At 40.2% G+C, this 20,374-nt stretch overlaps 1 protein-coding gene across 5 annotated transcripts in view; it reads left to right on the forward strand.

Annotated features, from left to right (window-relative positions):
• The first annotated feature begins 1,442 nt into the window (after positions 1–1,442).
• The window catches only part of LOC109041068 (uncharacterized), a 70,702-nt gene continuing 51,770 nt past the window's right edge, over positions 1,443–20,374 (forward strand). For 2 of the 5 annotated variants that reach the window (XM_019057234.2, XM_019057231.2), the window contains exons 1-3: positions 1,448–2,189; positions 4,405–5,275; positions 6,053–6,121. In XM_019057234.2, coding sequence (XP_018912779.1) covers positions 2,019–2,189; positions 4,405–5,275; positions 6,053–6,121 — 1,111 coding nt within the window. In that variant the 5' untranslated portion in view covers positions 1,448–2,018. Of the gene's footprint in view, positions 2,190–4,404; positions 5,276–6,052; positions 6,122–20,374 lie in introns of all 5 variants that reach the window. The other 3 variants (XM_019057229.2, XM_019057233.2, XM_019057230.2) reach the window with 3 other exon arrangements.

Below are 20,374 nucleotides of genomic sequence, written 5' to 3' on the forward strand. Positions count from 1 at the left end.
TATTTAGCATTCGTTTAAATGGAGGGAATCCGGTGTTGCCAAATTGCTGGAGCCGCCTCTGTAGAATCCGCCCATCAGGGAGTGGAATGTTCAGCCCGGTTCACTTCTACACATGTTCAAGGTATACCTTAGATGGACCGCGTTTATGGCAGAAAGGAACCGAGGGGCATCGGTTTTTGATCATTTTAACTGGGCAATTTAATGTTTTTACGAGAGAACATTTGTGTGGATTCCTTTGAAAATTTTAAGATATTTGCTTCGTGCTGTACAGAAAATTCACTGAAATTTGCACAAAGATCCGCACCACCGTTTTCATGTAAAAAAATGGCAGTTGGCGGGCACCAAAAATGTTCCTAGGGGTCTCTTTCCGCTATAGAATGGGCGAAACTTTTCAAGAAGGAAACTTCAGGAACCGAATTTCAGGAATTTTCTAAAAAAATTTATTTGTGACAAGTCCAATATTTTTTTTATCCTCCAAACAGTGGACGGTGTCAATATCTCAAATTTCTGGTCTATCAATTTGGTGTCCAGAAAAATCTCAAGCACGGTTCTCAAACTCTTTGTTTCCATTCCACTTCGAATATTTTTTTTTAAAAAAATGGTATTTTCCTAAAAGAGGTAGTAAATTGATGATGCAAAAATTTCGGCCATCTGTAATGACAAAACCATGGTGAAAGTCAAATAACTCATACCTTCGCCTCCAATTAATTTATTTATTTATTTTTTTTGGGCTAATTTTTCTTTTTTTAAATAATTTAATTTAGTACAATCAGTTCCACGAAAATCTCATTTGTGATACATTTTACAAAAAATATAAAAAACTCTACAGGTTAACTCTAGTTTAATGGTCTCAAGCGAGAGTTGCCTGGAGCTGGTTATTGAATTGACACTAATTTCGGGGGGGGGGGGGGGGGGGAGATATTAAAGCCCTGAATTAGCACCTGAAAACCATTTGAAAAATCACATCTAAAAAAATTAACGAGGAATGACTCGGGTAATTGGGTCCTATTTAATGACTGGTTTGTTTAACACTATAAAATTAAATGTGTCATTTACACTGTCACCAACCTCCGGGCGTATTTTCTAGCTTTAACCATGGATGTACAACGATGAGTATAGAAGGAAAACTCATGATTCGTTCCAGGAACTTTTTACCGTATCGACTTGTACATAGAAACTAAGCGAGAACTCGGCTGGAGCCCATTTTTCCTCCGACCATTATTAATGTCTCATGCGTTTCAAGAGGACGAATCATGTTGGCAGAGAAAACTCACGGTTCATAAAAGTTTTTCCGCTTGAGGTCGGAGCAGAGTTGAATGAATGGCCGTACGATTAGTCATGGTGTTAGTGCGGAGTGTAGGAGGTGGGAGGAAAACTTTGAGCGCGATTCGTCCGCTGGTTTGTCCTGTCAAGTGAATTCTATAAAACCATTTTTCGTGCGTCCAGTGTTGCGCCGACCGCTCGTGCTGCTGTGTGAGGCTCGGGAATTTTCGTTGACTCCGAGAAAACTGATGCCAGCGGTGACCCACATAATTTTATTATCTTCATTACTTCATTTGACCCGAAAGACCCATTATTTCAAATTTTACGCCAATAATTGTGTTTAGTTGAGCTTGAAGATCGAAAGCCAATCAAAAATCGGGACTAATTATTTTGGTCAAGGTGCCAACGTTACAAACTTTTATGTCACTGCCGATCAGAGTCTTGAACATGTTCCGAAATTCACACATTCAAACTCAATTTAGGCTTTCAGTTCGTTTATATTGGGCCTTAATAAGTTTGATATAATAAATTAAACAGTTTAAAGAGTGCGAATCAGTTATTAGACGTCAGTGAAATATTCATCCGCGCGGTTGATGGTTTGGTGCACTGGAGTTAGGTTGGTAATGGTAGCCTTCATTTTCGTAGTGCTTTCGTCCATTCGTTGTTCGCGAAGCGTTCGGTTGTTAATTGTGTGTGAATTGTTAAGTTCGTGTGTTTTGTGTAGTTTTTAAATTAAAGTTCCTATTAGATGCACAATGGCTAATCAACATTTTTGTTTACGGTGGAATAATCATCAAAGTACATTAGTATCTGTGTTCGATTCTCTTTTAGAGAGCGGGACTTTAGTTGATTGCACTTTGGCAGCTGAGGGCCGATGTATACAAGCTCACAAAGTTCTTTTGTCTGCATGCAGTCCTTATTTCGCGGTAAGTTGCATTTTCGCAAATTTTGCGAATTTGCCGATTTTGAAATATGCCGCTAAATTGTCGAAATTAAATTCCAGTTTCATGCTCCCGTGTCGTTCTTTATTCATCCGATTTAATGTTTTGAAAATGCCTCATGGCTTCTCCCTCAAGGGTCCATCGTGTTTGCACGGGAACATGTTGTCGGTACGGCCGTAGATGCCTTTAGATTCAATTATGACTGGAAGTACTGAATAGTTTGGCGTTTAGATAGATCATGCTGTCTGTTCGTTTAATTAAACGTTGAATGGGTCCAATTTCCCAAATTCTTCATTGAATTTGAATTTTGCCTCATTGAAGTTTTTGTTTACTCTAACCACACTATCCTACTGTTTACTTCCCCGGTCACTCCATGCCTTCACTGTTGATCTATATCCAAAGTCGTCTTTCTCGGCTAATTTCAGCTTTCATCCCTTTAAATTCATCTTTAACCGCTTCACCATTGAGCCCTCTCAATCTACTTCCCTCTTATTACGCTCCAATAATTGTACTAAGTCGTAGTGCAAGTGTCTCCGTTTCCTCCGATTTCATGTGGAATGCCTCTTTGTTCGGCAGCTCCATTACATCTTTTCTACTCATGGTAGGGTTTCTGAATAAAACCAATGATTGTGCAATGCTGCATTCCGACTAAGCCATTGCATCCTTACTGCCGTTTGAAGTTAGATAGTTTATGTCAGTTTTCTAACGTTAACTTTCGTAATCCCCATTTGAGTGTTGCATCAGTTAATCCTTCTTTGACTTTGCTACTGTTTTGACATCAAGGCAATATTTCCATCTATCAACCCAGGCTTTATTCCTCATGAATGGACCAGTATTCCTATAGCTCTTAGGAGAGTTTTATCCCTGGAGCTTGCGCTTCGCATGTTGAGACAAATGTCCAAATATTGTTCATGTCACCACTCATCAGTGATGCCATCGGACTGCATGTGTTGACCTGTGTATGACCTGTTAAGTTGTACTAACTCAAGTTAATTAGTGATTGACGTTTGTCTCAACATAGATGCGCGAGCTCTAAATTTCAAGCTAACTTCAGGTCATAGGAACAGGTGTATAGCGTACGTTTTTTTTCCGTACGTTCGAAAGCTCATTGTTTCCATTCAACTGCAAGGTTTTGAAAAACATTTGGTTTGCTAACATACATTGCTTAGACCCTTATCCAGATCTCACCATTTGTCCACTTTAGTTCGTGATGCATCAGGTCGAATCCACTGTATCTAGCCGTGGACATTTTCTTTCCTGTGCCTGCCGCTTAATCTATGTACATTTTAATTTGTTCCTGGGATCCTATTTAGAAAGCTGTAATTAAAGGTTCCTCCTCCCTGCCCAATTCTATGTTAGCTATTTTCATGGGTCACCAATTTACTTAGTTGATCATTTTAGCGTATTCAAGAGATTCTCCTTCACATTTTGAGTGTTTAATATTTTTAAGTAAAGTCCGAACACATGATGAATCAGCATCTTGGGAGAGGACGGTTTGTTCATCTTATGTTGAGACTTTAGATTGCGCTACTTTTCTCTTCATGTTTTGGGAAGCCAGTGGGTTGAGATTCACAATTTGTACTACAAGGATAAGATGAAAATTTAGAGAAAATTTCTCATTTAGAAAGCAATAAATTTAGGCTCTTTTGTTCTTTAGGGCTACGGAATTTGTACAATTTAAGCAACACCTGATGGCGCTCCTCAGGTTTTGAATTCCCACTCCACATTTGCTTTCGGCCACATCTCTACATAATCTGTTCTCTACACACCATATTTCTTTCACTTGCAATATCCAAGAAACATCTTCAAACACAGAATCATGTTTGAGTAATCTCCTTCAAGGCTTTAGACCCAAGTGAAAAAATTTTCAAATACATACTGCAGTATATTTGTCAATTCTCCTCAGCTCAGTTGAAGTTCTGGCTGGATAGAACATTGTCTTTCATTAAATTGGAATTTGATTTCTACTCATTCTGATTCTGCCCTGTTCCACAGCTCTTCGGTACATTTGTAGAAGCAAAGTTTCAAAATCCTTACCCGAAACCTCCATGTTAGCTACCATTTGCTACTTGGCTTTTTAGAGGTGCAATCCTCTAAAACGCAGGTCCTTTCTCTTATCATTCTCTTGGTAGAAAAAAAAAAATTGGTCTGTATTTACTGCAAGAATTTATTTTTCTTTTCTTTTGTTTGTTTGTTTCAGATGATTCTAAGTCAACATTACGACAAGCATCCCATCCTAATCTTAAAAGATGTTAAATTTCACGAATTGCAATCTATGTTAGATTATATGTACCGTGGTGAAGTCAATATAACCCAAGAAAATCTGGGTTCTTTTCTAAAAGCTGCCGAATCATTACAGATAAAAGGCCTCACGGACAGTGGAGGAGGAGGTGAACGAGAAGCAGGTTTGAGTTCCGCGTGTGCAAGTCCTGTGTTCCACGATAAAGATAGTGCATCCCCAAGTCCAGTATCTAAAATTAAGCTAGACACTCCTATGAACAATATTAGAAAACCACAACCCGTTCTTCCTAATTTAAGCCAGGTCTCTAGATCTCAGATTCCACCTGTTGCTGGTCTTACAAACCAGCCGAAAAAGCCTTTAAAACATATCATTGACTCATTAAATAAGAATAATGAAGTTATCAAACGACGTAAACCTATACAACCTATGAAGTTTGAAAACAACATGATTGTTTCTCCTATGAGTGCGCGGTCGCATCTATCCAATCACCTCGATGTTAGCAATGCACTTGATGTGCCAGCTCAAGCGCCTTCGATTCCTGTACCAGAAAACAAAGCAATGTATCCGTTACTTCCAGTGCCTTCCTCCTTTCGACCGTCTTCCCCTAGTAACCAACCACAATCCCTAGTTGTTGATAAAGAAAATAAAGAGTGTGATTCTACAAAAATGAAAAACGATGCGAAAATGAAAAGTGAATATGGTTCGGAATATTCTAATCATGATGACAGTACAATGGACCAATACAATGACGAAGAAAACGAAGACGATGGCAGCGGCTCGGATTTTGAAAAGGCAGGCCCCTCTCATGACAACAACAGTCACTCTGACAGTAAGTCAATTCAATGATTTTTTTTTTTATTATTATAAATTTAAAAAAATAACTTGGTTTTATAAAAATTATTGCCACTAACTATTCAGTTTTTTTAGATTTTACTGTGGAGAAAATGTTTATCAGTGTCCCTTCAATTTTTTCAGGGATTTGAAAGAAAACTGCTTCTTCTCAAAATGTCCTCAAATTCTTTAACATTTTCAAAAACAAACACCAAGTCTTGTCTACTAAAATTTAAGCTTAATTGCCTTTACCTTGAGGGAAGACTCCTTTAAAGTATTGACATTATCTCAGAGCTACTGATCACTTGTTCATTTGTCATAGGAAAAATATACACAGAAACGTAAATCTCTAAGATTTTATACTCATGCGCATGATCAGCTAAGTTCATTGAGCCTATAGAAAAAACAGAACAGCTTAATTGAACCGTTGAAGGCCCAGGGTGTGGTTTAGGGGTATTGAATTTTTTTGTTTGCTGAATATTTAGAAGGTACTCATGATTACCTAATATTTTGAACACAAAAATTATGAAAAATGACAGATGAAAAGAGAGAATCCTCTATTGTACTTGAATCTCAAAGTACTCCAAAGGAAGAGAGACATGATAAAAACATGTGGCTCTCCAAGTTATACATTAAGTTATAAAGTTCCAAACATGATTCTAGATCCTGTCGACCAGTAATAAGAAACCGGAATTCTTGTCCAGTGGTTTTTTTCGTATCTCTATAAGAATGTTCCGTTGTTTGCACCTCCTGATTTTTTTCTGAATTTTTGCAGGTACCATGCGATGGGAATCGTCGAGTGACGGGACTCCCCATGACATGACAACTTCTGTAGACTCACAAGGTAAGATTGCATGGCATTTGCTCTAAGCTTGCTAAATCTGTCTATAGCTGTCTGCACCAATGGCTGTGATTTTAGGGGTGGAGGTTTCTTCTTTTCTCCCTATCCATTTCAATAACCCATCCCATCCAATATTCTAAAAAAATTTCACAACCCGAACATTCAATAAAGTGAGCGCGTTATTTTACTTTCGCATTGAGTTTGATGTATAAAGTGAAGAGATGTGGCAGTTGCAATGCAGTAAGGGAGGAGGTGGGAAGAATGAAATAATTTCATATTTCTAGTCATGCTGTATCTAAGGAAGAAATCTGGGAAGTGCAGTCAGTCATGCAATTACCCTGACTTCAAAATATTTTGGCACCATCTTTTTAGGAAAACGTTTTTTCCCACCGTTGCGGTTAACAGTCAACAGATGATAGCTCAATACAAACGTGGAGGTATCATTATGACATTTTCCTCATTACGTTTGTCTAGTTAATAGAACCCCCAGTTAGTTTTCTTTGAGGCTTCATTTATAAGAAGTAGGGATTTACCTTTTTTGAAATCCAATTTTATTTCTTTGACATCACACAATACTCACTCATTAAGTCGTAAGCTGAATCATAGAGAGAAAAGCTGGTCTTTACTGTCATGCAGTGTGTTATGCTCCATCAATCGCTTAATGAACTGCCGAGTATTAAGCTTAAAAAAAGTACCTTTTTTTGAAGCCCATGTTTTACAATTTCCTCTATGCTTATATTATCAATGAAAAATAGTTGACGATCAAAAAGTCATGAGTAACATATTTTTAACTCTTGAAGTTAATTGTTGGCCCTTCCAGGAAGAAGTGAACCTCACCAAAAAATAGGTCTAATTTTTTTCATCAAGCACAAATACTGATGAAAAAGTTAAAAAATTACACAATATTCCCTTGCCTCTGAAATAATCAACACAAAATTTCTCGAGTAAATGCGATCCAGTATCAAAGAAATTTCTAACATGAGTTGAGGTTTCAATTTTGTTATTTGTTCCTCTATTCGCGAAAGCCAGACCTAACTTCAGCATATCACCCTAGCTCCAACAGTTTTATAAATAGCTCAAACCTTTATACAAAGGGCAGAAGCTTTGTCCAAATGTTCTTTTTTAGAGCTTCCGAGAAAAACAGAGAGGAAAATGCTGGAAAGCTAGAAAAGTCAGGGAAATTCCTAAAATGCCGGTAAATACTCAACTATTAATCATCAGAAAATTCTGGCACCAACCCGCGAATTTCCTTGCCCTTTCATAACTTTGATGTCTCTGGTTCATTCTTTAAGTTAATTCTCTATCGCGTTAAGTCCGGCTGGAATCATAATCATTCTCTAAATCCTCAAAAAGTCAGGAAAAGTGAGGAAATATTTAAGTGCAAGGAGACTTGTCACTCTTAAAAAAAAGGCAGAAAAAAAATTGTTTGGTTCCCTACGAGCCCTCGTTGTGAAATGTTCTAATCTGCTGAAATACACGCAAGTGAATGTCATTCCATAACGTCCCAGAGTGTTACATTTTCACAAGATTTTAAACCAGAGAGTATGAGTATGCCCCCTGACCGCTTCGCGGTACAACCCTCCGAAGCACTTCGCGCCTCCGGCGCGTTACTTTTATAATTTTACACTATATAGTAAGATACGTAAATCTCTATGTAAGTCTGCTGTGCTTTAAGAATCAACTCCGTTTGAACATTCGAGACTTTTCAAATGTCCTATGATATAACGTGAATTTTTGGGGACATTTGTGCATGTTTTCCCCCGAAATTTTCTAGTACTTTGGATCAAATTGCGACCAAAATTACCTCAGTAAATTCGAGTTTTATTGGAGGAAATATGGCAACGTTTGAAGGTTCTTACGGCGTTCCTCCTCAGCACGGCAGAATTGCCTGTATCGGGGAAAAAAATCTTTTTAACAGGGTATCTAGCATCAGGATTTAGTCCCGATTTCATCAGGAATTGAGGAAAAATCGGTAGTAAAATCAGGATTCGAGAAAAGTCGGCCGTCTGATAGGATTTTTTATCGAGCTCTTTTTTGAAGTTACATTCGCCTTGCGTGAAGTTCTTCTCCGTAATTTTTCTCCGCAAAAAATCAGAATTTGGACAAATAATGAAATCAGGGTTTAGCAGTCAAAAATAAAGAAAAATCAGAATTTCCGCTACTAAAAAAACTGGACACCTTGTCCAAATACTGTGAGCCGAGCCCATAGAGAACTTGGATGCAAAGCGATTCAATGTTCGTGCGAAAATTCTCCTTTAAATCCTGCGAGTATCGGTGGGCGCTCTATTCTGCCGTGCCAAGGAAAAACGACGTGTGAACATTCGAGAGTTGCCAAGTTTCCTTTTGATGAAATGCTTTTTTCAATAGAAAGTTATGAATATTTTTCTTTTAAATTTTCAGGAGCCCTGGGTAAAATTGCGAACCAAATTATCTGAAAAATTGAAAGGAAAACGCTCATAAGTTTACCAGGAAATTCGTGTTTTATCAAAGGAAATTTGACAACGCTTGAAGGTTCATACGGCATTTTTCCCGAGCACGGCAGTATTCTGCCGTGCTAAGGAAAAACGCCGTATGAACCCTCAGGCGTTGCCAAATTTCCTTCGATAAACCGCGAATTTCCTGGTAAATTTATGAATATTTTCCTCCCAATTTTTCGGATAATTAAGTTTGCAATTTTGCCTAAACATTCTGAAAATTCAAAGGAAAAATATTCTTAACTTCATTAAAAAATAAACATTTTATCGAAGGAAACTTGGCAACTCTCGAATGTTCATACGGCATTTTTCCTGAGCACGGGAGTATTCGGGACGTTACTTGTATTTCGAGCGAACTTTTCGGAGCCGGCCACTTGACCAATTAGCGCTCGACGGTCGCGTAGGCCCGGGCCAGACTTTTGCGCTGCGGGAGGGGGTGTGGAGCGGGGTAGCGCCGTTCGGAATCTGAATTTTAAAGTGGACGAATTACGTAAACCGCCGGTGGCGCGAACGGCAGGGGGGACGGGTGGGGGCCGGGGGGTTAGGGGGCACAGGGGAGGCCACCAACGGCGAAAAAAGGAAAAAGAAAACGGAGAGAAAAGTTGAGCCCGCGCACGGGATCAGTATGCGTGATCAGCGCTTTGGCTCGGAGCATTCGATCAGAAGTAATTCGATAATTTATATCCATTTTTCCTCGTCAAGCGGCCGGGGCGACCCGCGCTGATTTTAATTTCTGATCCGCCGCCGCCGCAAGCTCCGCGGGTCCGGCCTAGCTACTGCCCGTAGCCTTTGTCGCGGATTCGACCGGACATCTGGATCGCGTTAAGTGGAAAAGCCACATCAGCCACTGCCAAATTTAATCGGGAAATTCTATTTTTTACTTGAAAATGGTTGTGCGGATTCGCTTGCAAATGTCAGCGAATTTTCTGCATAGCACGAAGCAAATTTCCTGAAATTTTCAAGGGACTCCGCTCAACCGTTCTCTTGCACAAAATTAACGTATCCAGTTAAATGTGGCTACAGCTGATGTGGTTTGATGTTCCTTACAGCTTGCGTTAGGTTTTGTAATTGTCTTTAAGTATTTTTGCGTGCTCAGGGTTGCCGACCGTCTAGAAAACCGGGAAAATCGGGGAATTCGTGACGACTAGAAAAAGTTGGGGAATTCGTAGGGAAAGTTAGGGAATTGGTGGGAAAAGTCAGGGAATTTCTGACACATCTACTAAACACTAGAACTTATCACTAATCTTCGAACTGTTCACACTTTCTGGTCATTTTTAAGGCTCACCATCTTCTTTTAAACAGCCACTGACTGCCTTTTCCATAATTTAAGCTCGAAACAAGGGAATTTTGTCCAATATTTAGCGAAGCAAAAAAAATGGGAATTTTCTTGGAATGACGGGGAAAGTCAGAAATTCAGACACTTTTAATTCAGGGAAAAGCAAAAATAGACACCGATAAGTCGATGATTGCCAGGGAATTTGAAGATGAATAAATTATGGCAACCCTACCGCACTCACAGTCAGCCTGACCGCTCAGGAACAGCCACAGGTCTCGCTTTGTTCTGTCTCCCGAATCCTCGAAAAGTTGTCGCAATAGGTCGGCCTGTCGCCGAAAGCTCCTTGCCCCAAATTCCAGTATTGTAGTCAATCCAGGGGACTTGCTCGTATTACATTTATGAGATCATCTCGTTGAGTGTTTCAATGAATGAGTTGCAGACGACTGTCCATAGGTGCGTTTGCCATCATCGATATGGGTGGTCTTTTTTCGGTTTTTAAACAGATATCGAGTTACGAAAAAGTAAGTTTGGAAGACACTGCCGAATTGACAATGATGTAATAACCGTGTTTATGCAGTCATGTAGGTTGGGTCCAGCCCCCTCTCGATTCATTTCAAACGGGACACATTCAAATGATCTTTTGCCATTTGCCATTTTTTAAGTATGTGCAGGCCTTCTTATGGCAACATCTCAGTCAACATAAGGAACGCTTTCAATGTTGTTGATAATAACGCCTTGATACAACTATTCGTACTCTATGAACGCGCGTGTTGCATGTGGAAAAATGGAAGGCGCTCCGGCTTTCTTGTGCTTGCAGCTGCGTGTGACGTCCCGCTCCGAATATGTGGCAAGATTGAATTTTCCGATAAAAACAAGGGCAAGAATACAGGATACAGTGTTTTTGCTTCATTTTTACTTATCAGAATATTATATTTCACCGCCATAACTGCGAGCACTGCTCATAAACCAAAGTTTCCGGAGCGCCTTCAATTTCTAGAACGCAACACGCATGTCCATAGAGCACGAATAGTTGCATCAAGGCGTTATTATCGATATCATCGTCTTATGCTCGGCTATCAATACTGAAGCGTTAAGGGAAAATGTTATTCGAAAACTCGAGCATTGTCAGATTTCCTCCAATGAATAAGAGTTTCCTGGGACACTTCACCTCTTCTTTTTTCAATATTTAGATAATTTTCCGCGCTATCTAATGTAACGATTCTGATCGGATTGCCGTTGCTCTCAATATATTCTGTGTTCTTTTTTGACTTGCCAAACTTCACATCTATGGAACGATGTCTTCACATCTATGTCTTCTTTCACATAAATGGTTTTCAACCCCCGAAATTTTTATGAAATTTTATAATATGCTCTCAAAAGAAAGAAATCCATACACTACGGCAACGTCGGGCGTTTTGAGATGCACGCCGCACGCCGGCTCCATCCGCATGTCCCGCGCAAATTTCTTGCTTGTTCTCTCGCATGCTGTCACGCAAGCGCGTGAACCAGCGCAGTCACGCCAGTTCATTCGAGAAAATTTGCATCTGCGTTCGAACCGACCAATGAGAAAACATAATTTCTCTCCGTCTGACTACGCTTTGGTCATACGATCGGTCATATCGAATGTTTTTGATTTTCTCAACTCTGAAAAATTCCGCTCGGCTCTTATTACTACCGAACTTCGATATCGCCTCCTATTGCCCCTTCCCTCATCTTTTCCGATGCCTCAATTCCAGCCGTGACCACGTATTCTACCGTGCTGGAAATGGGGAAAACTCGAGGAAAGTTTTTGAAAAACGTTTCAATTATCTCCCCCTTCCGCTCCACTTTTTCGAGCTCTCAGTCTCACGATCTTCGTAATTACAGTTTCGAAAACTCTAACTTTTGCGAGGAAGATTAGTTATTTTTGATGTAATGTTTGTAAATTTTCAATGTAAATTACGGGCAATGCAATGGAGTTTCATGAAATTTTGCATATCTGCTGGCGACTAGTGTTGAATGCAAGTTCTAATGTAAAGATCCTCTGCTGAGCAAGTGAGGAGAAAAACCCCTCATTTAACTCGAAATTCAAATTTTAGTATTTGTATTTTATGAATTTTATGAAAAGCGCTGGACTTGAGTAAAATTTTGAAACTCTAAATCAGGAAAAAACATAAGCCCTGTTCACGCAATCTAACTAAGTCTAAGTCAGGTTCTGAGTTCAGTGTTCTGTGTTATACTCTGAACATGAATCGGAGGAATAGTTTTTAGTACTCGAGGAATTGCAATTTCAGTTAATGGAATAATTAATGCCTGGAGAAGAAAGGCTCACGCATCTCTGTCATTTGTCGTGAAAGCAATTGTTCATTTTCAGTTCTACGCATGCTAATATTTGATGTAAAAAAGTCAGAGAATTTCGATCAGCAAAAGTAGACGTAAATTTTGCGCTGAACCTTTCATGATCCGCAAGATTTTCGACTGAATCGTTGCATGTGAAAACCCGTAAGAGTCAGAGAATTTTTCCCTTCCAAGTTTTTAGACACCCTTCACTTTCAATCGTTTCTGTCTTCCGGTTTTCACACGCACCGATTCAGTTGAAAATGTTATGGATCATGAAGGATTCAGCGCAAAGTTTACGTCTTGTTTTGCGCGGGCGCACCTGTTTACGCTAAAGTTGAGTGGAGAAAACACAGCGTGCGGGAAAATGCAACAAGCTGTAGGATCGACCAAGTAACGCTCCGGGTGTGATTTCACCGGTATTATATTTCTCGCCGATCGGATTGTGTTCAAGGGGAGCATCGAAAATGAGAGAAAATTGAGTGTTTATCAATTTTTCGAACTGGTTTTCGTCTCGTGGCAGGTTTCAAGGAAATGAAACGAAGACGAGGGCGAACGAACTGTTGCTGCAGACCGCGCGACGACAGGACTCGGGAATATCAAATTCAAAAAAACCGAATCCGAAAATTTTTTGGCAGTATTTTGGAGATCGATACCTTCCTTCGGCTCCAATGAAAGTGATGTTGATTCCTAATTTGCATTTCGCTAGTAATTTAAAACCTGTGATGGTAGAGCTGGAAAATCTGCCAAAACAGGAAAATTCAAGAAAAACAATTTTTCCAACAACTCCTTGTCAGGAAAACTACAACTTTTTCCCACTTTTTGAAAAGCTTTAAACAAAGAGAATCTCTCCGATGATGAGTCTGTTGCATGCAATAGATTTAGGCAAGTGATTAGACTCTCTAATTTCGCGCTAATTGTGTGCCAGTGATTGGATTTCAGAAATCGATTAAAATCCATCTGAAATCCATTTTTATGTACTTTAATAATGGAGATGTTGCATGTGTGAGGAATTTGCAATTTGACTGTTGATTCTTATGTAAAAGTTCGCGAGAAACACAATGGTGCCACTGGTTTTCTCTGAAATCGTCTCTCAAGCTCAAAAAAAGCTCTCAAAGTGAGGCCAAAATGGAGGGGATATCCCACCCTACCCTGAGAGTCCACCTCTACATCAAAACAATCTCTCCATGCAAAGATAGGGAGCAAATACATTGACAGGGCTGCCACTTTATTTGGGGACTCCAAAACTGAAAGCACGGCAACCCTGCTAATGTATTTGCTCCCTATCTTTGCATGGAGAGTTTGTTTTGATGTAGAGGTGGACTCTCAGGGTAGGGTGGGATATCCCCTCTATTTTGGCCTCACTTTGAGAGCTTTTTTTGAGCTTGGACGATGATTTCAGAGAAAACCAGTGGCACCATCGTGTTTCTCGCGAACTTTTACACAAGAATGAATGGTCAAATCACAAATCCCTCACACATGCAACATCTCCATTACGAGACGGAAGATTATTCACTTCTTTATTGGTATTTCCCACATTAATCAAACTCAGTATCCAAAGTCCAAAGTTTCGGACAAATGTTTCAGCGGGTCCGTTTAATCAAATAATGACAAATTGTTACACGGCATAGGTCGTTTAGATTGTCATCTCGTGCTTTATGTCCCGAATTGTCAAGAGTGGAGCTTTGAAAACTGAAGTGACTTTTCTGTAAGTTTTCACCTATGTCATTTTAATCGTTAGGATAGGGAATTGCATTTTTTTTTGGTGTCATTCAGCGAGTCTAAAGAGCGCGCGACCGACAGTGGGACAGCCAAAGATTTCGAAGGGCGTTTGTCATTAACTCACATTTCGCATTTCGCAATTGACTCCGTCATTCAAATTGCGGCCACTTGTAATAGTCATGAACTTGCAGAGTTATTCCTCGCCAACCACGCAAGCACAGGTCTGTGAATAAAACATTTTTTTTCTTCCTGTGACCCGTCAATATTTTGATGGGGGCCGTCAGCTGTATGATCTGTGTCTAATTGAATCGATTATTTAATGCATAGAATCATCGCCGACCGAACTGAATTATAATGTCCGCACTCTCCCGACATATGTACTCAAGCGATTTCGGATAGAGTACTTATACAGTGAGAAGACAGAGTCGAAATATGGAGCTCCTAGGGCCCAAAAGGGCATCCAACCATCTAACACAAAAATTATCACCGTCATTCTAAAGATTACAATATCAAACCTAGATGAACAAGGATGTTCACAAATGAGTGTTCTTTCCCAAAAATGAGTAAATTCATGCAAAAACTTAGTCAAATTCGTGTTTTACCAACCACGGGTCTTAAACATTTTAATAATAAATCACTCTGGATAATTAAGATTCATAAGTTGGCAACCCTTTGGGTCTTAAAAGCTCTATACGCGAATTTTATCTAAAGTTTCGAGCCTCTTCGGGAAGTTCTGTCCCGGTTTGTCTCATCAATCATTAACACCAGTGAACACTGTTGTTACCAGATTCGACCAATCAGATCCGTTTCTTTTCGACAAGTCGAAATTTTTTTAGAACCACCTTGCGAAGTGGTATCATAATCCCGCACAAACGTTGCGATTCGTTTGTCACCGAATCGGAAGTTCCGAACTCACCTAGATTCAGTTTGGAGGTTCGGGCACAAAAGTAGTACCGAACCTCTAAATGGACCGAGTGTATCAGAAAGGAACCAACCCACAGTTTCGACAAATTTGAAATAAGAGTGTTTTTGAGTTCCACAAGCCGTATTTTTTCTCCTGCCAAAAACTGAAAGTCAAAACACAGAAATCAGTTAGTGAGAAGAGGGGTATTTCTACATTGAGCCTTATGCAGGAATGAAACTTCTCTTTTTCTCAGTTTCATCTTAATGTGGGTTGGTTCCTTTCTGATGAACTCCATCCAAATAAAGTTCGCTTCATGGCCTAACCTCAAAATTACCGAAATATCTGCACTCTATCTATCTAGGCACCGGAGCGGTTTCGGAAAGCTGTCACGAGGATGGTCATTCTATCCGTCAGGGTATGGCGCTCGGATCGGTTTCTTGTGTGACAGGCCGAAAGCACAGCGTGCCGTCTGCGACGTCACTTTTTCATCGGAAACTGCAAACGCTTTTATTTCACTCAGCCTCCGAGCCGAAGCTTTCCCGGTGTCGTTTTCTCCGGCCGGGCTCCATTTTCAATAGTGGGCATTTTCCGGTAAACCACCGGCACGATCACGGCCGAGCACGTGTGTCATCCAATACGTGGGGTTGCATTCGCCGCGACCTGTCGCAGTTCCGCGCTCGTCGTCACGATGATGGTGGCAGTCCGCACTCCCCGGTGGCCGGGCATCCGCAGATCGTGATGCTGGGTTGCGTGTGGCGTTTTCACTTAGTTCTCTGCCGCCGCCGTCCCGAGGAAAACCACCCTAAGAGCAATCCGGTGTGGCAAAATCTCCCACCTAAAATCCTCGTTTCCCTCACGAAAGAACGCAACTCCGATTCGAATTCCCCCTCGCAACATATTTACCAGGAGAATCTATGACATTTCGAACTGAAAATTTCACCGATTTTCCCTCAGAGATCATGCCAAAATCAGAAACATTTTGGACAAAAATTGCACAGCGGGCTGATTGTTGATATAGATAGACAAATCGATAGACGAAGGAGACATAAGGCGCCTGGAGCGATCCTATTGGTTAAAATGGGAGGTTCCTGTGAACTAGACTAAGGGAGGAAATTATGGTCAGTCTAAAAGGTCTCTCGTGGGTTGCCGTTAGTTAGTCCATTATCTACCTTCTCTGTCTATCGGTTTGTCCACCAGTTTCAATTATCAGCCTGCAGGTGCATTCTTGTTAAAAATTGAATTTTTCTAGTCCATTTTGCAACCTTGGAATGAAGCTACGTTCCTTCATTCGGGAAGCTACGTAGTAAGACTTAGGGTCGTACCTTTAACAGGAACTTTAAAAGGAACTTCAATCCGAAGACTTTCATAGTCCATGCAGGCACTCGGAAATGCTCCATTTACCTGCACAACTGACACCTTAGGGAGGAACTAAAATTGTTAATAAATCAATCCGAAGAATTCAAAGAAGACAATTTTCTCGTTTTATAGGAAATCGAATTTTCATAAGTGGCAATTTGGCAACTCGCGAATGTGATCATTGGACGTTTTCCGTTCAGCACGGGAGTATTGCGCCTTGACGGTCCGTGACCTGGCGTACACAGCGTGGCCAAACGACGACATTGTCGGAAGCGCGAACGCGTTGCCATGCACGAGATGCTCATGTGTAATTCAATTTGTCACCATCGCGGCGAAACGAAGAGGAAGGGAGGGGGGGTGCAGAAAGTGACCGATCAAATAGTCATAAGCTCGCGATGCTCGCAAGGAAATGGAGGGCCGGAGGGGAAAAAGTCATTTGAATTAATTATATGTCATAACGAGAGTGATGGGAGAGCCCCGGGAAGCTTTCGACGGCATTTTAGATAATTTCTTAGAACGTATTAATGGAATTCTTCTGAACATTTGAAGCGGATGTGCAGTTTCTGAATGATGCAATGGCAATGAGTCGATTTGTTCCCTGGATTTTGAATGAATAAAACTAAATTCGAAAGTACTCTCGTTGTTTCCTCGAGCGAAGTTTTGGAGATACTTGCGGATAAAGTAGAAAAGCGGGACCCAGTATTAATATTTGGTCTACATTTTGCGACAAGGAACTTTTATCTTCGGTTTATCCTTGAAACAACATACTTGCCGAGGATAATTTTCGCTCTTATTTTGTTTCTGAAATGACCCAGAATTAGTGAATCGTTATCCTAAAATGTAGTCCAATTCCAAGGTTGCCGGCGGTCTGAAAAACCGAGGAAGTCAAGGATTTTGCGGCGACCAAACGGTAGAAGTCAGGGAATTCACACAACATGGCAGGGAATTCAACGTGTTAAGCGTGTAGCAGTAGTGAGTGCAATTTTGCCGTGCCAAGGAAGAACGCCGTATGAACATTCGAGAGTTGCCAGATTTTCTATGATAAAATGTTCATTTTTGAGAAAAGTTATGAATATTTTTCCTTGAAATTTTCAGGAACTATATGTGAAATTGCGAACGAAATGCTCTGCTAAATTGGAAGGAAAATATTCATAAGTTTACCAGGAAATCCGTGTTATATCAAAGGAAATTTGGCAACGCCTGAAGGTTCATAGGGCGTTTCTCCTTAGCACGGCAGAAGTCAGAGGAAGAAAATCAAAATGGAAATTATATTTGAATGTCAGGAAAAGTCGGGGAATCCGAAAGTTTTGGAGTCAGAAAAGAGCAAAAACAGTCAGGGAATTCGAAGATAAAGGAATTACGGCAACCATGCGCTTCGCAAAACGGTCGCTCTTTTAAGAGCCCCCCCCCCCCCCAGCCGCTCCTCTTTATGGTATCTATTTATGGAACTTTTTGTTTCACATGAAATTTAACGTAAAATTTCCAAGATGATCTCCGTAACATTATGACGTTCTTATGGATGCTGCGGGAATTTTCATCTCGTTTTTGAACATCATGATAGAATGCCTGGTGTCGTTAGAGTTCAACAAGAATAACCGAAATTTTTGCTGTAACCTTTCAAAAGCAACTTAGACAACTTATCGATGACTTGGACTATTTGCCCTTTTGCTCAGTATCGAGATCTGCTCATTAACGTATCCAGTAGCCCACGTTCTTAACGACATTTTCGAATACGCTCTAAGCTTTAATGTGGCAGAAGCTGTTTATTTACGAACCGGCACCAACAAAAGAGCCCCGTGTAGAGAAATTGAGAAATGTCTGTTTGCATCCACAAGAACGTCCGATGTATGTTTCTTCTACCCAGCTAAGGAAGATTGCCTTCCAATGGACAACATCAGAATGTTGCAAACTTTTCTTAGGTCAATTTTTTTTTTTTTTTTTTTTTTTTTTTTTTTTTTTTTTAAGGAATGTTCTTCATATTTTCCCTTGAAATTTCCGTATCCTTTTAATTAAATTGCGGATAAGATTCCGTTGTCAATTTAAGTTTCACCACTCCTCCTTTCCCTTTCAAGCCTCAATTACTTTTACCCCTATCCCTTCCCTTTCCGTCTCCTTAAGGCGATGTAGGTGAATGGAGGAACTTTTGTCCTTTGGCACTTTTCCAGATTTGTTAAAGATTTTTCCCTCCTCCGCGGAGCAAAATGATTCTCCCTCCTCTCAACACCTTCGAAAAGAAAAAAAACAGCCTAGCCATCAGTAGGTGTTAGGGATTTATATCTCGATAATAATTCCACAATATCTCCTTTCCCCTCAGAAGCGCCCGACTTAACTTTAAATAGGAAGTGCAGAAAGCAGTGACGGTGAGTCGGCGGGGAAAGAAATAAATAGCTATCTCAAGGCTGAATCCGCGCCTGGGAATCGAGAGGAAATCTCAGCTTTCTCGGAAAAGCCAGGTCGGTTTTTATCCAACGGAAAACGGTTCAGCGGAATCCGCGACGTCTCAACTTTCCCGGCGCTGGAAATAAAGAGCTTTGTCGACGGAGGTGTCGCTTCCAGTTTTGTTTGTCAATCGCGCTAGGCTTCCGCGGAACTCTTGAATGAGACCTATCCCAAATCTGGTGTTTTTATTCGCGACCAAGAGTTCAGCGGCATCACCTTCGTGAAAATTGATGAATGAATGCGCGGAGGCTGCTCGTGGGACCTCAAAACAAAGCTTTGAACTTTTATTTTTCGTTTCTTGAGTTCCTCGTACGCCGCTGTACTCAATGAGAGCTCTTTCATCGATTGCTAAGTACTGCCGCGCTGGAAAAAACCTCACAATTCACTCCGATTGTATGCTGATGGATTTTCTCGAAAACTGTTGAATTTTTTCTTTGAAATTTTCAGCAAGTTTTATTCGTCAGTGTATCTTAGAATTTCTTCTGAAATGTTAAAACGTTTTTCCAAAATAAATATTTTATTGGAGGAAATGTGGCTACTTTTGAATTTTTTTTACCGCGTTCCGCCCTAGAATGGCAGCATAGCTTGCGAAATGCTTCTGAAAATCTTGACGATTGTTTTTTTTTTCTTGAACTTTTTTACCATTGGGATAGTTCTCACTGAAAACTTATGTAACTTTAAACATTTTTTATAGCGTTTCACCTACCTGAAATAACGCAGGAGACTGCATTCACCTTATACCACATGGAAAAAATCTGTCGTTGGCGAATTTTTTAAATACCTCGCTTATCCTCTTAAACTATATGTGCTAAAGCTCATTCATGTTCGCTATACTATTTAAAATGTTCCTTAGATATTAAAGTCGTCGATCTTCCGTACCTTCAGCCCATGTGATAACTGTTTATATCATCTATATTCATAAGTCTGCGCAAATTCTCAATCTCTCAGCTGTATATTTCTCCTTTTTTGGTGGAGGTTCACAAACGGTAAAACTTGGTGCATTGCCAGCGGAATAAAAGCTAGCGAAAAAAACCTAACCCTTTTATGAAACGAAGTACTTTTTTTCTGAGCTGATACAGAGAGGGGAAGAAGAGGAAGTTGCTTGAGTAAGGGGACCCTCGATTTATCGATCCTTTAACCTTGGGATTGGAGTTTTCGTCCGGAAACTGCAGAAAAAACTAGGGAAAGGTCAACATCCGGAAAAAGAAAAACAAATGAGTTTCTGCCTCAGTTGTATTTTTAACCAAATGTTACGGTAGACACCGTGGGGAAATCTTTTTAATTTAATTTTTTTTCGTGTGAAATCCTATTTCTGACGAGACCCGCGAGAGACAGTTTTAACTTGTGTGGAGACGTTATTCCCTTCACGAAAGGACGTAACTACATTCCAATGTCGCCAAATTTCTCCTCGCAAATTGCATTTTGATCAGGAGGATTTTGGGCATTTCTGACTAAAAATGTCAGTGATTTTTTTTCTGATCTAATGTAAAATCAGAGAAAATTTTAACGAAAATTGCATAGGTACATTCTTGTGAAAAATTGAACTGTTTGAGTTTATTGTGTAACCATGGAATGGAGTTAGGTTTATTCGTCTGGGAAACAACGAAGAGATTCCATCCTCCCGTACATTCGTCAGGTAGTACCGTCAGGTTTTCCTCGTTTCCGTCAAATCCTTTGAATTATTTTTATGAGGTGTGACGTATACGTGTCTGAAATCGGTGTATAAAATAATGTGTGCATCTCAATTTTAACGAGATTCGGTGCATTAC

Source organism: Bemisia tabaci, chromosome 1 (assembly GCF_918797505.1).
Source record: "Bemisia tabaci chromosome 1, PGI_BMITA_v3".
NCBI classification, from domain to species: Eukaryota; Metazoa; Arthropoda; class Insecta; order Hemiptera; family Aleyrodidae; genus Bemisia; species Bemisia tabaci.